The sequence below is a fragment of the Capra hircus genome, chromosome 26, assembly GCF_001704415.2.
Source record: "Capra hircus breed San Clemente chromosome 26, ASM170441v1, whole genome shotgun sequence".
NCBI lineage: Eukaryota > Metazoa > Chordata > Mammalia > Artiodactyla > Bovidae > Capra > Capra hircus.
Genome location: NC_030833.1, coordinates 33,952,669 through 33,971,003, shown reverse-complemented (window position 1 = coordinate 33,971,003; position 18,335 = coordinate 33,952,669). Strand labels below are relative to the sequence as shown.

The following is an 18,335-nucleotide window of genomic DNA, read 5'->3' as shown; positions in this document are numbered from 1 at the left end:
TAGATTTGCAAGTGGGGGAGACATGTGTAGAGGATGGCTTCTCGGTAGTTAAAGCACAGGTTTTATAATGAGATTAAATTCAACAATTTCCTGTTGACTAGTTCTGTGACCCTTAGCAAGTTGTTAAACCCAGTGGGGATGCTAGACAGTGTTGTTGTGGGATTCAGTCAGCTAAGCTTGTAGGTGCTTGCTATGGCCACAGAGTAGATGCTCGGGAAATGAGATCCATGAAGCGTATTGATGAAAGACACTAATTTTATTTTGCACATAAAGTTTTGAAAATGTCTATTTATGGCAATAATTCTCACCTAAAGGTCATCCCATTTCATCCCATTGATTTTAGGCTTATATAACAGATTACTCAATCTCCTAAACAGACAACCTCAGTCTACTGAAAAAGCTGAGATACATATCATTTGGAACCTGAAGACTTAAGTCAAGATCTGGTTCTGCTTCTTGTTCTATGATATTTAGTACACTGAGCCTTTGTTTTATCACATATAAATGCACCAGCATAGCTAAAATGCCCACCATGAAATACAATGGAACAATCAGAGGCAACAGATTAGAACACAGAGCAGAGTGAATGGATCTGAAAGCAGAGTTCCGAGTTAAAAAAAAAAAAAAAAAGTAATCAGCAGGATGGGAAATATAACACTGCCATTTATGTAAAATCAAAACAACCACACACAACGAATAACACCCATGCAAGCTATAGAAACCCAATGTACTGCAGTAAGAGCAGAGAATGCTAACTATTCAGGAGATTTAAAAAAGCATCAAAAATAAAGACAAGAGGGGTCTAAAGAAATTTGTAACCAGTAAATTGATTAAGTAATTAATAACATGGGAGGAATGATGCTTCCCTACCTTCCTCACAAAGTTATTCTGAGGATCTGATGAGTTTATGCATAGGAAAGGCCAAGTTAATTTACTATTCCCATTATGATGCCCAGACTGGGCAGATGAACAGAGATAGCAGTTCCCCCTGGATCTTGGGCAGGAAGATATGAGCAGGGCAGGAAGATATGAGCAGGGCAGGGCTGGGTGGGATGGTGAGATGACATCAGGGCTCCTCGTGAAGGAGGGGCAGGCTCTCCCTCTCTTCTGGAGATACCACTTGATGGCTCAGCCAGAGGCAGCATCAGCTTCTCCCATGGATCCGCTGTGCACAGCCTCCTCAGGCCCTCGGAAGAAGAGACCCAGGCAGGTGGGTGCCTCGATGGCCTCCCCTCCTCATGACATCAAGTTTCAAAATTTGGTCCTCTTCATTTTGGAGAAGAAAATGGGAACCACCCGCAGAAACTTCCTCATGGAGCTGGCTCGAAGGAAAGGATTCAGGGTTGAAAATGAGCTCAGGTAAGACATCACGAATTTCAGCTTGTGAATAAGCAGGGTTTTTGTGAACAACGTCTTTGGAACCCAAGGAATCTGTGTTTTCCTCTGCAAACAGAAGAGGTGATGTTCCCACTGGGAGAACAGGTATGAGATCAAAGAACAAATCTGAGGCAATTACTTCAGGGAAATAAGATCAGTGGGGATTTGATACAATTATATTGAAACCAGTTGGCACCAAAAGATAAAGTAATTTTTTTTTTGCCTTTCATTATTATGAGATGAAGTATCAAGGAATGATAAACAGAAACCTAGTTGGAAAGTTGAATGCTGAAACCACCGAGGTTTACTCTTGACTGAGCTGAACAAAAGCATCACCGAGTCCAAACAAAAACTGTCAGCTGCTTGGAGGCAGAAAGAATAGTTTGGTTGGTTGGCCAGTAAGCTGCACATCTGGCTGGGCTGAGGTGGGAAGTGTCTGTGATGGGCTAGGACTGTAGTTGGCTCACCACAGGCACCCAAGTATGGCTTTGATCATGCTTTTCTGAACTGCAGTCTGAGTGGGATTCATAGAGAGAGGGATGCTGGTTAAAGATTCAGGGGTGGCTCTGTCCAAGGGTAAAAGACACCTTGCTGAGAGTGATGAGCTCAGAGCCCAAATAAGAAGGCAACTGAAGCAACCAGGCAGGGTGCCTCGAATGTTCACCCAGTCACATCCCAGGCTGGCCTTGCTCTTTTTCTAACAGTTGTAAGCTCTTCACGGGTCTCAAATAGATGGAAGAGAAAACCAAACAAAATCCAGACACAAATGGTATTAGAACCTTGGCATAAATAATTCCAAACAGAATTCCCAGAGGGCTTGTAGTGAATAAACAATGATCATTGATGCAATTGGCTGGCCTTGATTGTCCAAGGAATAGGTTGATCATTTTCTTTTCAGGAAAATGTATAAGAATTCCATGTGAAAATAAATTTCTGTCTTGAAAAAGAATAAGTAAAACTGACAAGCATATCCTGATGAAGTGTCAGTTACACATCGCTAGAGAAATTTGTAAATACGTCAAACGTTTGACAAAAATTTGAAATATGTCAAAAGTCAATCATCAAATATGAGTCAAATCGCATAGAAACATTTAATTTTTTTACCAAAATGCCCCATTCAGAAATTCCTGGGTCTGCCATGGACTTCCTCACCCAGTTTCTCTACACTTACAGCAAGAGCTGACTGGTTTAGTTACAGGCACAGCTGTGAGTAATGCACACGGTGGCTGAGCAGGTAGCTGGAGAGACGACTGGAGGCAAGTTTCTTCTTTTGACAAGAAAACCCAAGAGGCAGCTCTGCTGCCAAGGACTGAACCCAGCTGCTCGGGCGACAGAGGAAACGTGCACAGCGAGCCAACTGCTGCTGTGATGTGACTGCGGCAAAGTTCCCAGGCTGGCTGCTCAGAAGACACATTAAATACAAATGTGTTTTATGACACAAATGTAAACCACAGGAAGCAGAAGTTCTAGCTCTCAAACGGAATTTCCATAGTTAGCTATATAGACTTTAATTGGAAAGGACAATGAAGATTATTACAGGGGAAAATCTCTAGATGAAAAAAGTCTCTAGACCTCGGAGTCGGACTCTGACCCTTCCAGCCCTGTGATGTGGAGAAGACCCCCTCTCTCCTCTCTGACCTCAGATTCTCGATCAATGGTCTGGTCTGCCTGACGTGACACCAGATGCCATGACGGATATCAGTGTACTTGGATAAATTACAGCAGCTATGTAACTGTAGGGGGGCTGTTTTTTCGATACCTAGCTGAATCCATTGACCTTTCTAGTAACATCCTAAGGAGAGGGCTTTCTCTCCACAATATGAACTAGGTCAAGTGACATAAACCAATAGAACAAAGACAGGAAGGAAACCCATCAAACTGGTTATTTGTGGGCGTGAGGGTAGTAGTGAGAAATTATGGCTGCTTTTATGCTCCTTGTTTTCCAAATTTTTTTACAATGAACATATTTTTTAAATGAAAATACAGGAAATTGTTATTTTAAAAGAAAGGATACTTCTTAAGAGGAACAGCTAGAACTCACCTTTTGATATAAAAGATTCAGAGAAAGAGGAGCTAAAGAAAGTTCTGAAAGTAGACAGTAATCTCCATAATTTCTAGCGCATTCTTTGGCTGCCAGGAGGGTTAAATCTGAGGGAAAATCTGATCCCCACTTTACCTGAACCTGAATACACAGCTTAGAATTGGTATGCCTGAAAGTATTGAGCTATCTGGAACTATTTAATTTTCCAGCATATGTATACTGTATCTTTATAGTTGGATTGGACTTCATTAATATTTATGTTATATTGCAAAAGACATGCTATTCCAAGTACCATAGGAAGCTGGTTCTTTTAAAGGAAGGTGTCAAGTTCTTTGAAGCATTTTTGCACATTCATTAAAAAGGTTACTGAACTTTATTCCATGGCCAACACCCTAAATTTTAGAGCAACTTCATAATCTTCCAGTTCTCTGGGACAAGCTAGAGAAGGGTCGGAATCTAGTGTCTGTCGCATTCTTCTTTTATCCTTGATTCCAGTATGTTTTAAAACTTTATCAGCATCAACTCTCCTCTTTTTACATACTCGCTAAGCTTACCGTCTCTGTCTTGACCTAAATCTTTGACGCTGAAAAAGAAAGAGCCAGATAGGAAGGCTGGCTTTCCATGGTTACATCACCCAGCAGATGATCACTTTTTCTGAGTTCCCCTGTTCAAGCAGTAGAAACCCACCAGAGGATACATTTCCCCTGCTTGCACCTCCATAGTTTGTCTACAAGGCTATCTTTGAAAGGCATTGTTTGAATGAAAGCAAAATATACCACCATGCTATCACAAGTTAAGGGTTCTGTTAGTACCCAAGTAGAAGGCTTGAGCCTTGTGAGCAAAGAGTTTAAAATCAGACAAGAGAGCCAGGAACTGCACCTTTGTTGTCACTTCGCATGAAAAGATAGCATAATGTATTTTCCTGGCATGTACTCAGTTTCATCTTTTTTAAAAAATTAGAATTTTCCTACCCAACGCTTTACTTCAAGCCTCCTTGTGTCTTTCATGCTGAACCCGCTTCCCGTTTGCAATAGTCATTACTGAATAAACTATTCTTACTGCTTTAATGGGTGTCCAGCTTTTTTTTTTTTATCTTTGACAATGCCCTATCACTTCTGATCTTTGGTGTTTGAAATAAAAATATTAAAAGTCATTGTTTTGGAAAATAAACTGAACACCAGATGAAAGAGCTATTATCTACTCCAGAAAACATGATATTGAACTAGTCCTTCTCTAGGCTTCTTCTAAGTTCAGTGTCCAAACACATCTTCACTGGTTTCTCGTTATGTTTTTTTTCCTCACTTTTTCTCCTCCAACTTTGAATGTCTTCTCCCTACACTTCTCTGCATGTAAGATCTAAGACCCCTGCAAGCCTTTCTAGGGGAGGGAACTTCCTTCCTGGACACAGGGTGAGCCATGGCTTAGGGTTGGCCCCTGACTCTTCCTTCCACTTGGCTATTCTTCTTATTCCTCCTCAACTCCACAAGGGAAAGTGTGTCATCTCGGCCATTGTGTATACCTCATCTTCATACTTTTGACAGTTTTCTTACACAGAGTAGGCTTCAGGAAATATTAGCTCAAAGAATACTTTATCTGGAGAATATAAAACCAACCAACGGAACTTATGACTACCAAGAGTGATTTTTGTCACTGAATTGTTTTTTACAATGTTTGGTTACCTTTTGGTTACAGTATTACCTTTGTAATCAATGAAATAATGAAGATTTTATTTTTATAAGTTCAAGAGCATGCAGTGTAGACTCTAGCCCTGTTGTTATTCTTCAATCACTAAGTTGTGTCTGACTCTTTGTGACCCCATGAACTGCAGCATGCCAGGCTTCCCTGTCTTTCACTATCTCCTGGAGTTTGTCCTGCTTTGGTTCAAATTACTTATTTCAAAATGTGTGAACTTTAAATTAATGTAAATGTTTATGGTCTCATTTAATGTGGGCCAAAAAATCAAGGCAAGACCCTCTGTCTTCGGTATATCAAGGACTGGAAATAAAAGCGTGTCTTTACTGGTGCTAGTTGTTAGTCACTCAGTCATGTCTGACTCTTTGCAACTCCATGGACTGTAGCCTGCCAGACTCCTCTGTCCATGGAATTCTCCAGGCACGATACTGGGATACTGGAGTGGGTTGCCATTCTCTTTCCAGGAATCTTCCTGACCCAGGTATAGAACCCAGGTCTCCTGCATTTCAGGCAGATATATATATTTTTTAACTATCTGAGCCACCAGGGAAGCCCCATAAGAGTGTGGGATAAAACCAAATAAAACTACCTCGATTTTTCAGTGTCAGGGATTCTGAAACAGATCAGTTGCTAGGGAAATTGGCAAGAGGATTTTTTTTTTTTTTTAACTGTCAACATCCCAGTTCAATTGTAAATAACTATTTTTAAAGTTATTGTTGACAAAATAAGTCCTGCGTAAGATGGGAAAAATTCAGAATGACTTCTCCAGGGAAAGAAAACAGTTTTAAAGACAAAAAAGCAGGTGACCATCCATGAGAACTGGGGGGAATCAGATAGAGATATCAGTCTGGCTTCTCACCAAAAAAAAAAAAAAGAAAAAGATGGCTGCCTATTTCTTCATGAAGATGTTTTCTAATTGTGTCCAGAGGCAAGAGAAACTAGGGGAAGAAAAAAGAAAAATCAGGGATACTGGTATCTCAGGAAAAAAAAAAATCAAAACTGAGATTTGTGAGTTAATCTCTCAAACTTAGAGCTTTCTGAACATCTGAGGGTCATACTCATGATTCTTATAATATCTTTTATCATGTGTATTATTATATAACTACTATGTTTCTTTTAACTGCCCCTAGTCTGAGTCTGCAAGGAGATCCAACCAGTCCATTCTAAAGGAGATCAGCCCTGGGTGTTCTTTGGAAGGAATGATGCTAAAGCTGAAACTTCAGTACTTTGGCCACCTCATGCAAAGAGCTGACTCATTGGAAAAGACTCTGATGCTGGGAGGGATTGGGGGCAGGAGGTAGAGGGGACAACAGAGGATGAGATGGCTGGATGGCATCAGCAACTCGATGAACGTGAGTTTGAGTGAACTCCGGGAAATGGTGATGGACAGGGAGGCCTGGCATGCTGCAATTCATGGGGTCGCAAAGAGTCGGACATGACTGAGTGACTGAAATGAACTGAACTGAACTGAGTCTGAGTCATTATAATTTATCTCTAGCTTAAGGAATAATAGTCATAAAAATCATGGGTCTGATATACATAAATTAAAAATATCAATTTAATTAACCCATAAACTTCTAAGATGTTCTGTTGTGTACTCCCTAAAATTGTCTCATGTACCTGCAGGGAAATGAGTACTGGATGGGAAAACATTGCTATAACTGAGCCCCGAGTCCAGCATGGGGATCCCATCTGAGCTGGGGCAGGTAAAGAGTGATCTTCCTCTCCAGAACTATTTCACAAGGTGGAGTTATTGGGCTATGAGATGGTTTTGAAATATGGCAGACCCCATGGAGCGACAAGGACTACTTTCCTTTCCCTTGCCTTGCCTTGGGAGGGCTGGTGGACCCAGCAGAAATGGCACCATCTGACTTTTAGGGGCTGGGTCATAAAAGGCCTCGAGGGTTCTGCTGTTCCTTGGACCCAGAGCCTCAGGTAAGAAGTCTGAGTTGCCCCTGAAAGAGGCCACTTAAATGTGCTCAGGTGGCAGATGCTGCTGAGCCCAGGCTCCCAGCCACCCTCACCAAGGTGCCAGCCTCGGGCTGCATGGAACATCAGTGCCTCCATCAGCTGCGTATGGAACAGAAGGATGGCCCAGCTGAGCTGCCTGAATTCCTGACCCACAAATTATGAGACATAACAAAATTGTTGCCTTTTTAAAGCTACTACATTTTGGGATAGTTGGTGTTGCACCAGTAGATAACTAGAAGTAACTGACTACCATATGTTAGAATCACCGAGGGAACTTGTCAAAATGCGTATTTCTGGGCCCTAGGTGAGATTTACTGAATCTGAATCTCTGGTAATAGCACCCAGGCATCTGAATTTTGGGCCAACATCTTTGGTGCCTCTAGGAGACACTACAATTTTAGAAACATTCCTTCAGAGCTATTCAGTTCAGTTCAGTTCAGTCACTCAGCTGTGTCCAACTCTTTGCAACCCCATGGACTGCAGCACACCAGGCTTCCCTGTCCATCACCAACTCCCAGAGCTTGCTCAAACTCATGTCCATGGAGTTGGTGATGGCATCCAACCATCTTATCCTCTGTTGTCCCTTTCTCCTCCTGCCCTCAATCTTTCCCAGCGTCAGGGTCTTTTCCAATGAGTCAGTTCTTCACATCAGGTGGCCAAAGTATTGGAGCTTCAGTTTCAGCATCAGTCCTTCCAATGAATATTCAGGACTGACCTCCTTTAGGATTGACTGGTTGGATCTCCTTGCAGTCCAAGGGACTCTTAAGAGTCTTCTCCAACACCACAGTTCAAAAGCATCAATTCTTCGGCACTCAGCTTTCTTTCTAGTCCAACTTTCACATCCATGCATGATCAATTCATTGTACCAGTGGTCTCTCTGTTGACCATTTCTATGAATATTGCCATGAGCTGGGCACCAGACATGATTATCACCAGGCAGGTTATAACACTGTCTCTGGCCTCAGGGATGCCAAGGACCAAGCCAAGTACATTTCAATTCAGCACCACTTAAAGAAGAGGGCTCTGCATGGTTTGCCCTGGGGGAAGCTGAAGGCCAAAGTCTAGTTCAGAATTTTTGTAATTGGTTCACAACTTCCCAAACCTAGTCCAAGGCACTGTTAATTGGTCATGGCTAAGAAACTAGGTAACTTAGAGAAGGGAATCCACTGATATTTCAGGAACGGCCATCTCAGCAGGAACTTGGGATCTTTAGAAGATGTTGAGGATGGCTGCCAGAAGCTTGTTGCCACCTTTTATCTTAAGAAGAAAGCCCAGGCCTTCAGGGGCAAGGCAGAGACTATCTCTGCCCCAATCCCAGGTTTATTTGTCTTTGAAAATGACATTGATGCATATTTGTTCCCTTACACAGAAAACTAACAATAAACAATTCATGACAGAAAGTGAAAAAATATAGCAAAATACTTAACAGCAAACAAACAAAACCTCACACAGGAGTCTAACCACAGTCTAGCAGAACGTTAAGAGACTGCTCAAGCCATGCACACCTGGGTTTGAATCTTGCCTTCATGTGACCTCTGCAGGCCTTGGTTTTCTCATCTTCACTGTGATGATGATGGTGATGATGACGATATTCATTCTGATGTTATTCCTTTTGAGAAAAGGAAATATTCTCATTGGAAAACGCACAGAGTCACAGAGGGGTAGCTAAGTGTGGCCCAGCACACAGGTTTTATTTTATTTTTTGGCCATGCCACGCGGGATATGGGACCTTGGTTCCTGACCAGGGACTGAACCCATGCCTCCTACTAGTCATAAGCACTGGACCATGAAGGAAGCCCCCAGAACACAGGTTCTAGATTACAATGGACCTCAGATTAAATCCTTGCTCCACCAGTTATTAGCTGGGTGAATTTTTAATGTCTCCCAAGCTCTCTTTTCTCATTATTGGAGATAATCATACCTACCTATCTCATAGAATTATTTACAATTAAATGAAGTAGTATATGAAATTAATCTACTATGATTCTGGCACATGGTGATGTTCTAATAGTATCTTCAGTACCAGAGTGCTCAGGGCAGAGAGAAAACCATTATACCAGCAAACAGCTGTCACAACACAGCAGTAAGACATTGTGTGCAGAACACACCAGAGCAGGTGACCCTCCTTGGTAATCCTGTCTGCTAATGGCTCAGCACAGACAGTGAACAAATGCTTTATTGTGGTGGTCTGCAACGGAACCCACAATATCTCTGAGATGCGCCTGTGCTATGATGTCAAAGTTTCTAAGACTGACTTTCAATCTCTTACTTTGTGGGAACCAGTGACAAACAGTAATGAACTCTGACTAGCACAATGTGAATGTTTGATATTTTTTTTTGTTTTTGTATGTACTTGATAATTGTTGTTGTTGTTTTGTTTGCTAGTTGCTTGATGAGCAGGGGTTGGAAATCCAAATCGGAATCTTCTTTCATACGCTACATAGCTTATATTCCCAAATAAGCTTATATGAATTCAGTAGGAGACACACATGGTCCTCATCCAATAAGGTGAGCTCAGACATCCCCACACTGTCCTGGGGAATCCCAGGTGAAGAGGTACTGGGGGTTGTGGTACATGACTGGATGATGAGGGGCTTAAATTTAGAAGTTGAGCCCCAGAGCTTTTCCTCAGCACACCCATCTGCCTCTGAGGTTTAGACAAAACCCTATTTAGAAGAATAATAGTACTAATAAGCATAATAAATAATATAATAATAATGTTTCTCTTCAAAGGGCAGAAACATAGAAAGAATAATACTGTCTAACCCTGTTGATTCTTCTGTGGTTTTCTTCAAGTCTTGAGATAGACAATCTTCCAAGGAGTTTACTATAAGTAGTCTTTGGAATCATATGCACCTGGAATAGGGAAGCAGCTAGCCGTCTTCCCTTGGCCCTTTTAAAGGTGGTTTTATCTCGACTATTTTCTGCCGGGGCCTGCTGCACATCCTGCCGTCTAGATGGTCTCAGCTCTGGTCTCCAGTCCCACTTCCCTCCCAGCGCTAGCCCTAGAACCCAACTGTCAGCCAAATATTTTTTTATGATTATTTTTGATTAGTTCAAGTTTTTTTTTTTTTTTTTTTAACTTTACAATATTGTATTGGTTTTGGCATACAAGAGGGTGTGGAGAAAAGGGAACCCTCTTACACTCTTGGTGGGAATGCAACCCAGTACAGCCACTATGGAGAACAGTGTGGAGATTCCTTTAAAAACTGGAAATAGAGCTGCCTTATGACCCAGCCAAATATTTTTATTTGGCTCTCTAGCCATCTTTTCAAGGCAGCCTGCCTGAAATAAACTTCAATTTTGTTCCCCCACCCCTTCCTCCAAAGAGATGGAACTTCCTAAATCCCTATTTCTACCAAAAGTCATAACACTTGAGTATGATAGATAAGCTGGAGTAATAGTTGAGTATATTCCCCACTTCACCTTTTATAGGTGATGCCAGCTGTCCATCATATGTCTCCTTTGCCTTCCTTTCTAGCACTGTAGGAACCAGACTGAGGTTTAAATCATCTTATATCTGGTCCAGTGATTCATCTTCTTAAGTAGCTCCCCAAAGCTCCCCAACCCATGACTCCCCCCTCCAAATCATTGTGTGTACCAGATTAGTCTTTTAAAATAACACTGCAATGCTATCCATGTCCTGCTCACAAAAAACTTCAGTGGCTCCATAATCCCAGAACATAAGATCCAGCTTTCTCAGTCAGGCTTCTAAGACCCTCTGTAATGTGGTTACCCCACTCAGCCACATCTACAACTACTTCCCAACAGAAATTCTTCGTTCCAATCCAGGCCATTCTCCTTCCTTTCCTCTGACCTTTGAACCTTTTCTTCCAGGAAGATCTAAAGTGCTACACTCTTGGTACCTTATCCTTCCCATGCACCCAAACTAGGCACAAACAAATCCTGCTTTTCTACAAAGCCAACCACCTCTCCCAGTTCAGTTCAGTTCAGTTCAGTTCAGTTCAGTCGCTCAGTCATGTCCGACTCTTCGCGACCCCGTGAATCACAGCACGCCAGGCCTCCCTGTCCATCACCATCTCCCGGAGTTCATTCAGACTCACGTCCATCGAGTCAGTGATGCCATCCAGCCATCTCATCCTCTGTCGTCCCCTTCTCCTCCTGCCTCCAATCCCTCCTAGCATCAGAGTCTTTTCCAATGAGTCAACTCTTCTCATGAGGTGGCCAAAGTACTGGAGTTTCAGCTTTAGCATCATTCCTTCCAAAGAAATCCCAGGGTTGACCTCCTTCAGAAGGGACTGGTTGGATCTCCTTGAGAAGGACTCTGAAGAGTCTTCTCCAACACCACAGTTCAAAAGCATCAATTCTTCGGCGCTCAACCTTCTTCACAGTCCAACTCTCACATCCATACATGACCACAGGAAAAACCATCCCAGCCCACAGTAAATTATTTTCCCTCTTTGTATACCACTTGCAGGTCCTGCCTATGTCATAACGTATTAACCAGCTGCTTCACAGAAGATGCTGATGCCCAGAAACTTTCCTTTTCTTGTTTGGTACCCAACCCCTTCCCATCACCACCACAGGGAACCTAGGGCTGTGAGTAGAACAGTGAACCAAGAAATACTTAGTGAATCTAAGAGTCAATCAAGAAAAGGAGAAAGAGGAAGAAGAAGTCAAGCAAGAAAAATGGGAAAAAGAAGAAAACGCAATTTTGTTTGTTTTCTCTTCAGTGCCTATATATGCTATTTGTTTTTGCTGTTTCCCAGATTTGTAGACAATTTGAACTGAAGGAGCCCTAAAAATGATTAGTTCCAGTGATATAATGCTGATTTCAAAGATTTGTTCAAAAATAGAAATAACATATTGACCAGAAAAGGCCATCAAAAAAGATAAATATCATTTACCAGCTGTGTGACCTTCAGGATGTCCTTAACCTCTCTGTTCTTCGGTTTCCTTGTTTTTGAAGTGTGACTCGTATAATATTTACTTAAGAAGCTATGTGCGTATCAAAAGAGATGATGATGTATGTGAAGTACTTGGACAGTGCTGAAGCATGCTAAGTGCTCAGTACTTTTTTATGGAAAAGATACAGGGTCTTACGACACAGCCTTGTGCCTTGAAAAACATGCAAAGCACTATTTCCCAAAGGCTGGTCACCACCTATCAATGGCTTGTGAGATCAATTTAGTGGGATGTTATATCCATATCAAGATCCACATCTATATCTATTTTGGGTCATGATATAAAATGTGTTTCTAACTGTGGATCACATACAAGTTTGAAAGGCACCAGGTTAAAACCCTCTGCAAAATAAAAATGAAATGGCACACCAAAGCCACAGGCAGAGTGCAAGGTGCTAATTTAAGAACGATTTCACCCTCTATCCATTCTGGACCTTTGTTTTCCACTAACATCACAATCTTACTAATGTTTTCTTAAGTTTCCTTGCATCTGATATGTAACATAGACCACGTTGCTATGCTAACTGAAGTTGAATTCCCTGGCATGGACGCCTAGGTTCTCCATGCCTATGGTCAGGTCTACTATGCATCTTTCTCCATCAGATGGAATGCTCTGAACACCTCAGGGAAAAGAGAAGAGGTTCTCATTCTGAACGTCTCTGTCTTATTCTGCAGTGATTCTGTCACCCACATTGTAGCAGAAAACAACTCCGGTTCAGAGGTTCTCGAGTGGCTTCAGGTACAGAACATAAGAGCCAGCTCACAGCTAGAACTCCTTGATGTCTCCTGGCTGATCGAAAGTATGGGAGCAGGAAAACCAGTGGAGATTACGGGAAAACACCAGCTTGTTGTAAGTGTCCTGAAAGTGGTTGCATGTGGGCTACAGACTCAACAGACTTGAATTAAACCCCAGGTTCTCTGCTTGCTCCCTGTGTGAACTGTGGCAAATCACTTAGCTTTTTTGAGCTTCGGTTTCTTCCTTTACATTATGAGAACAGTAGTGTCAGCCTATCTTGTAAGATGGCTTATGAGGATTAGAAGAACCCACGTGGAAAGTGCTTAAGACTGAGCCTGATCTATATACGCGTGTAATAAATGGTAGCTATTTTTACAAACAACTTTATACACAAATATCTCAAAATATTGAAGTCTTGATGTTCTAGCACCCAAGAAAGTAGAAGGTTCTTATTTTTTTCTTACCTTGATCATTTATAAAGAAAAAATATTAAACTCTTAGTTCCAAACTCTTCACCAATGGACCCTAACTATGTAAGTTCACAGAAAAGGAAAATGATGTTTAATCGGTAGTTCTTTTTCATGTTACTTTTTCAGATCACAAAAATAATACATGTAAATTATAGCAATTTCAAATATTAGAAATGCATATAACATAAAACTTGAGCCTCCTATAGTATTATTCTCTTTCCAGAGACAATTACCATTGAACTGCCTCTTATTTTTCTTCATACACATCTATTACTATTTTTTAAAAATAGATGCTTATACATTTGTTTAGGTGAGAACAGACTATTCAGCTACCCCAAACCCAGGCTTCCAGAAGATCTCCCAGTACGCGTGTCAGAGAAAAACCACTTTAAACAACTATAACCACGTATTCACGGTAATGGAGCTTTACAACAACAACTATTGCAAATGTAAGGCTTGCTGCTTCTTTCTGTGGCTCTCCAATTAAATTATGAATTTTCTTGAAAATCTAGGAAGGTTTTCCCCATTCTTACCCACTCCCCTAACATGAGCTCTGGTTCCTCTTTCTGTCAAGAATGGGTCTCCTTCTATTACGGAAATAGACAATATATTTAGAGCATATTCTTTAGAGAAAGTAACATGATTTATTGGGAGTTGTTACTAATGGATGCAACACTTATCAAAGGCAAATATTCTGAATAACTAAATACAGACTGTAATTAGTCCACTACATAATAAGAGCAAATTGCATAGAAATAGCAATTGTGCATAAACAGCTTTGTTGGGAAGACATAAGATTGAGAGTCAGCAGACCTGGGTTCAGCCTGATATTAACTATCTTGGGCAAGTCACTTTCTCTCTCTGAGCCTGTTTCCTCATCTGCTTAATAAGGTAGATCATCTCTAAAGCCCCATTCAGCCCTGAAGTTTCATAATTATGCTTCAAAATGACCTGAACAAAACCATAACTGCTTATCCTCCAGCTTACAATCAGTAGTCAAATGGATAAAACATGCATTAGTAGATTGAATACAGAACTTCTCCTTTCTAAAATTCTAGCCCCAGGTGTGCAAGGAAGCCCAGGAAATTGCAGCTACTGAGCACCCTGAGGATCATGCCACACAGCTGTAGCTACTTCCTCCTCGGCCAGAAATACAAACATGCCGTATCTTAAATAAATAACCCCCTACTTTAAATAACCCTGCCTGTGGGTTTGTGCCACTTCTGATCATACCCATTTATTCAACATATCTATACTAAGTGCTGACTCTGTTTCATCAACAAGCTAAGAGATAGGATTTTCCAGTGATCAAGGCAGAATCCTGGCCACAGGGTGGTGGGAAAGTCAGCAAACAGGGAAGGATCTTGCCAAGTAATGACTAAGAAGATGCAGTGAGCAAGAAGTCATTTTTCAGTTAAATCATTCCTGAATATCTAATGGCAGAGAATTCCAAGTTTCCTTACAAAGCATGCTGTGGCCTGTCTTTTCAACTCAACTCTGCTCATCCAACCAGGGAGAAGTGAAAAAGTATAGGACCTCCAATCCTGACCTTTGAGGGAGCAGGCATTCTAATATTTAACAGAGAACAAGAGGCATTTGCAAGGGACTGCTGGCTTGGGGGCTAGTGGCTAGGAAACAGACTGTATTTTGCTCATCTAGTTTTATTCTTTAGGATGCCTTTGAGATACTGGCTGAAAATTCTGAGTTTAAAGAAAATGAAGTCTCTTATGTGACATTTATGAGAGCAGCTTCTGTACTTAAATCTCTGCCATTCACAATCATCAGTATGAGGGACACAGAAGGAATTCCATGCCTGGGGGACAAGGTGAAGTGTATCATAGAGGTAAGGGTGAAAGGTGATTCGTTCCAGCTCCTAACAGGTAGCTACTGAGGGAGGAAGAGAGATGCAGTTAATAAATTTTCCTGTTAACTATAGATGTGGTATTCATTACTTATTTTCATTTCTCTCTGATTTATATTATATGGATATATAGTATATCACATATATATATATATTACATAGATAGCTACATATGTATATTGTGTCATTCATACCCCAACATTATCTCACTTGGAGCTGTGTGGGGCCAGCTAGTGAGAAAATAACTCTCCTGTATTATTAATCCAACTCTATTTAGAGGAGGTTGGATGGCTCTGGGGCTTCCCAGGTGGCACAGTAGTGAAGAACCCACCTGCCAAGGTAGAAGACGCAGGAAATGCGGATTTGATCCCTGGGTTGGGAAGATCCCTTGGAGAAAGAAATGGCAAGAATATTGGAGCAGGTTGCCATCTTCATATCTGGGGATGTGAAAATCTGAGATTGTGATTAACATCAGTAGTGTAAAATGCTTTTCAAATGTCCATGCAGGAAATTATTGAAGATGGAGAAAGTTCTGAAGTTAAAGCTGTGTTAAATGATGAACGATATCAGTCCTTCAAAGTAAGTGATTTGTACATGTATTTATCAAAACTAGGTTTTCAGTTGATCCTGTTATTCTAAGTAGTTGTACTGATCAGCTTGGGGTGCCATAACACAAAGTCACAGTCTGAGTGACTTAACACATGATTATTTTTTCCCAGTTTTAAAGGCTAGAATTCTGAGATCAAGATGCTGGCATGACTGGGCTCTGGTTAGGGCACTCTTCTTGGTTTGCAGGCAGCCTCCTTCTCAACATCCCCTCATATGACACACACAAGGAGAGAGCAAATTCTCTGATCTCTTCTTATAAAGGCACTAATCCCACCACGAGGACCCCACCCTCATGACCTCATTTAACCTAATTACCTTCCCCCAACCCCATCTCCAGATACCATCATATTGGAGGTTAGGGTTTCAACATATGAATTTGGGAGGAAGGGTCACAACTGAGTCTATAGCAGTGATCTAGGAAGCAAATGCCTGAATAAATACGGGTGCTTGAGCTTATTGCCATGCTACGGTGAGATATAAATGACCTTACCTCCCAGAGGTTGTCACTCCTGGGTACACTAGGACTATGAGACAAAACAAACCTGCTCTCAGAGAATCAACCTGTGCTGGAAAGCTCCTCACTGCATCTTGTCTACTCTGAGGCAGGATTTATTACCTCCCAGTGTTCCCTATCTCTGAGTTGCAATAGGCAGAGACTTCTACCAATCCCTTTGGTTCAGAAGTGATGCTCAGGCCTCAAAGGTAGTTGAGGGCAGAAGCCCAGGCTCAGAGTACAGACAGACTGAGTTGAGTCTGGGCTCTGCCGCTTACCAGTTGTGTGATGGTGGGGAATTTATGCAACCTACATGTGCATCCCTCGTTAAATCGTGAGGGTGAATATGCATGAGCGTGTGTAACAGACCTTTGGCAGAGGAGGGGTGTGGGTATGGATACATGTTGTCACGTACTGACAGCGCAGGCAATCCTTATTGGTTATACAGAATCCCTGGGCAGTTCCAGAAGCTGCCTCCTGACTTCTGCTTCATTTAATTATACCATATGTCCTGAAACAGAAATACCTCTGAAAAATTACCATTGCCCCCTGCTTGTCATATTCAGGAGACACTAGGTCAGAGATTTGCTTATGCTTTTTCTTAATTGCTTGACCTTGAAAAGTATCACTTTGCTGTCATAGTGGCTGTTTTAGAAACTAAAGACATGTCTTTCCCTTTGTTTCAGCTCTTTACTTCTGTTTTTGGAGTGGGACTGAAGACGTCTGAGAAATGGTTCAGGATGGGGTTCAGATCTTTGAATAAAATAATGTCGGACAAAACCCTGAAATTCACAAAAATGCAGAAAGCAGGTGAATTGTCTCTCCTAAAGATCTCCCATAGTTGCCATGGGCTGGTCAGGTGTGGGTCAGGATCTGTCAGCTATACTTCATGTGTCACTTCCAATCTTGGTGATCTGGTCACTTGCTTGGCCTCTCTTCATGCTATGGCTAGAAGCCCAAGCTTTTGGAATCAGATAGACCTGGATCCAAATCCTGGCTCTCACACTCTCCAGCTGTGTGATCTTGAGACAGTTACTTAAAATCTTTGAGCCTTCTTTACCTCATCTATACATCAGCACATAAGTAGGGATCAGATCTTGGAGGCAAAACAATTAACTTGGCACAGAGCAAATAGGCCCTGCCTGATGGCTGTTGTCATTCCTTTATCCAGATGTCAAAATTGACTGCACCATTGATCTGTTCTTACTGGACTGACCCTTCCAGATATTTGGGTCCCAGCTGGGTAAAAGGCGTGTGTAAGGAATCCAGGTCAGAAAGTTGACATAGAGAACTTTGGAGTAAATAACATTTGAACAAACTGGAGTTGTTGCTTGGCACAAATAGGGATCAGCTTTAGAAACTGTAAAAAATCAAGACATATAGGGGAAAATGTGGAAACCTAGACATGGGGTTTGTCTACCCAATCAAGACTTGTTAACCTAGAAAAGAGTAGAGACAGACTTCTGAAAGACTGACAAGGCTTCCAGGAGGTTGAAGATGGCTTGCTTACTTCCATTTATACAGGGTACTTGTCATTTTTTTTAATGACAAAATTTCTGGAACCAAGGTCAAAAAATGTACATCTTTTAAACATTTATTTTTAATATGTAGCAGAACATAATATTATTGGGATTTGAAAGGAAGTCATGGCCACAGTTCTGAGCACTGTGGCTTCTGAGTTATAAAGAATGAGGAAGTCACCAACATTTTTAATAATACGAAAAAAAGGGGATCTTCTACAAGAGAAGGCCAGAAAACAACAACAACAATGAAAAGAAAACCTGCTATCTTCTGTTTAAGTGATAGAAAGAAACAGCAGGAGGAGACAAAGAAAGCATTTCTTGGTGGTTCACATCAATGCTTGTGAAGCATGGACCTTTAGGAGTCCAGAATAAGAATATGGGTCTTTTTTCCTTTAGATTCTTCTAGTTCTTATGTGGCATCTTATAAAACTTACTAGCAATCTTTCAGAGGTTAGCAACTTCATGAAAAATGACTAGGGAACTCTATGACTGTGTTGATGTATACTGTAGTGTTATTAACTGCAGTCACTATACTGTACGTTAGATTTGCAGGACTTATTCATCCTGTGCCCTTTGACACACATCTATCCATTTTCTCCACCTTCCAGCCCGTAGTAGTCGCAATTCTACTCTCTGC

The 18,335-nt window shown here is 41.4% G+C and overlaps 1 protein-coding gene across 1 annotated transcript in view; it reads left to right on the top strand.

Moving 5' to 3' along the window:
• Positions 1,116 to 18,335, top strand: part of DNTT (DNA nucleotidylexotransferase) — a 32,280-nt gene continuing 15,060 nt past the window's right edge. The window contains exons 1-6 of the mRNA XM_005698275.3: positions 1,116 to 1,359; positions 12,682 to 12,856; positions 13,523 to 13,627; positions 14,885 to 15,055; positions 15,581 to 15,652; positions 16,862 to 16,985. Of these exons, the coding sequence (XP_005698332.1) occupies positions 1,124 to 1,359; positions 12,682 to 12,856; positions 13,523 to 13,627; positions 14,885 to 15,055; positions 15,581 to 15,652; positions 16,862 to 16,985 (883 nt within the window). The 5' untranslated portion in view covers positions 1,116 to 1,123. The remainder of the gene's footprint in view (positions 1,360 to 12,681; positions 12,857 to 13,522; positions 13,628 to 14,884; positions 15,056 to 15,580; positions 15,653 to 16,861; positions 16,986 to 18,335) is intronic.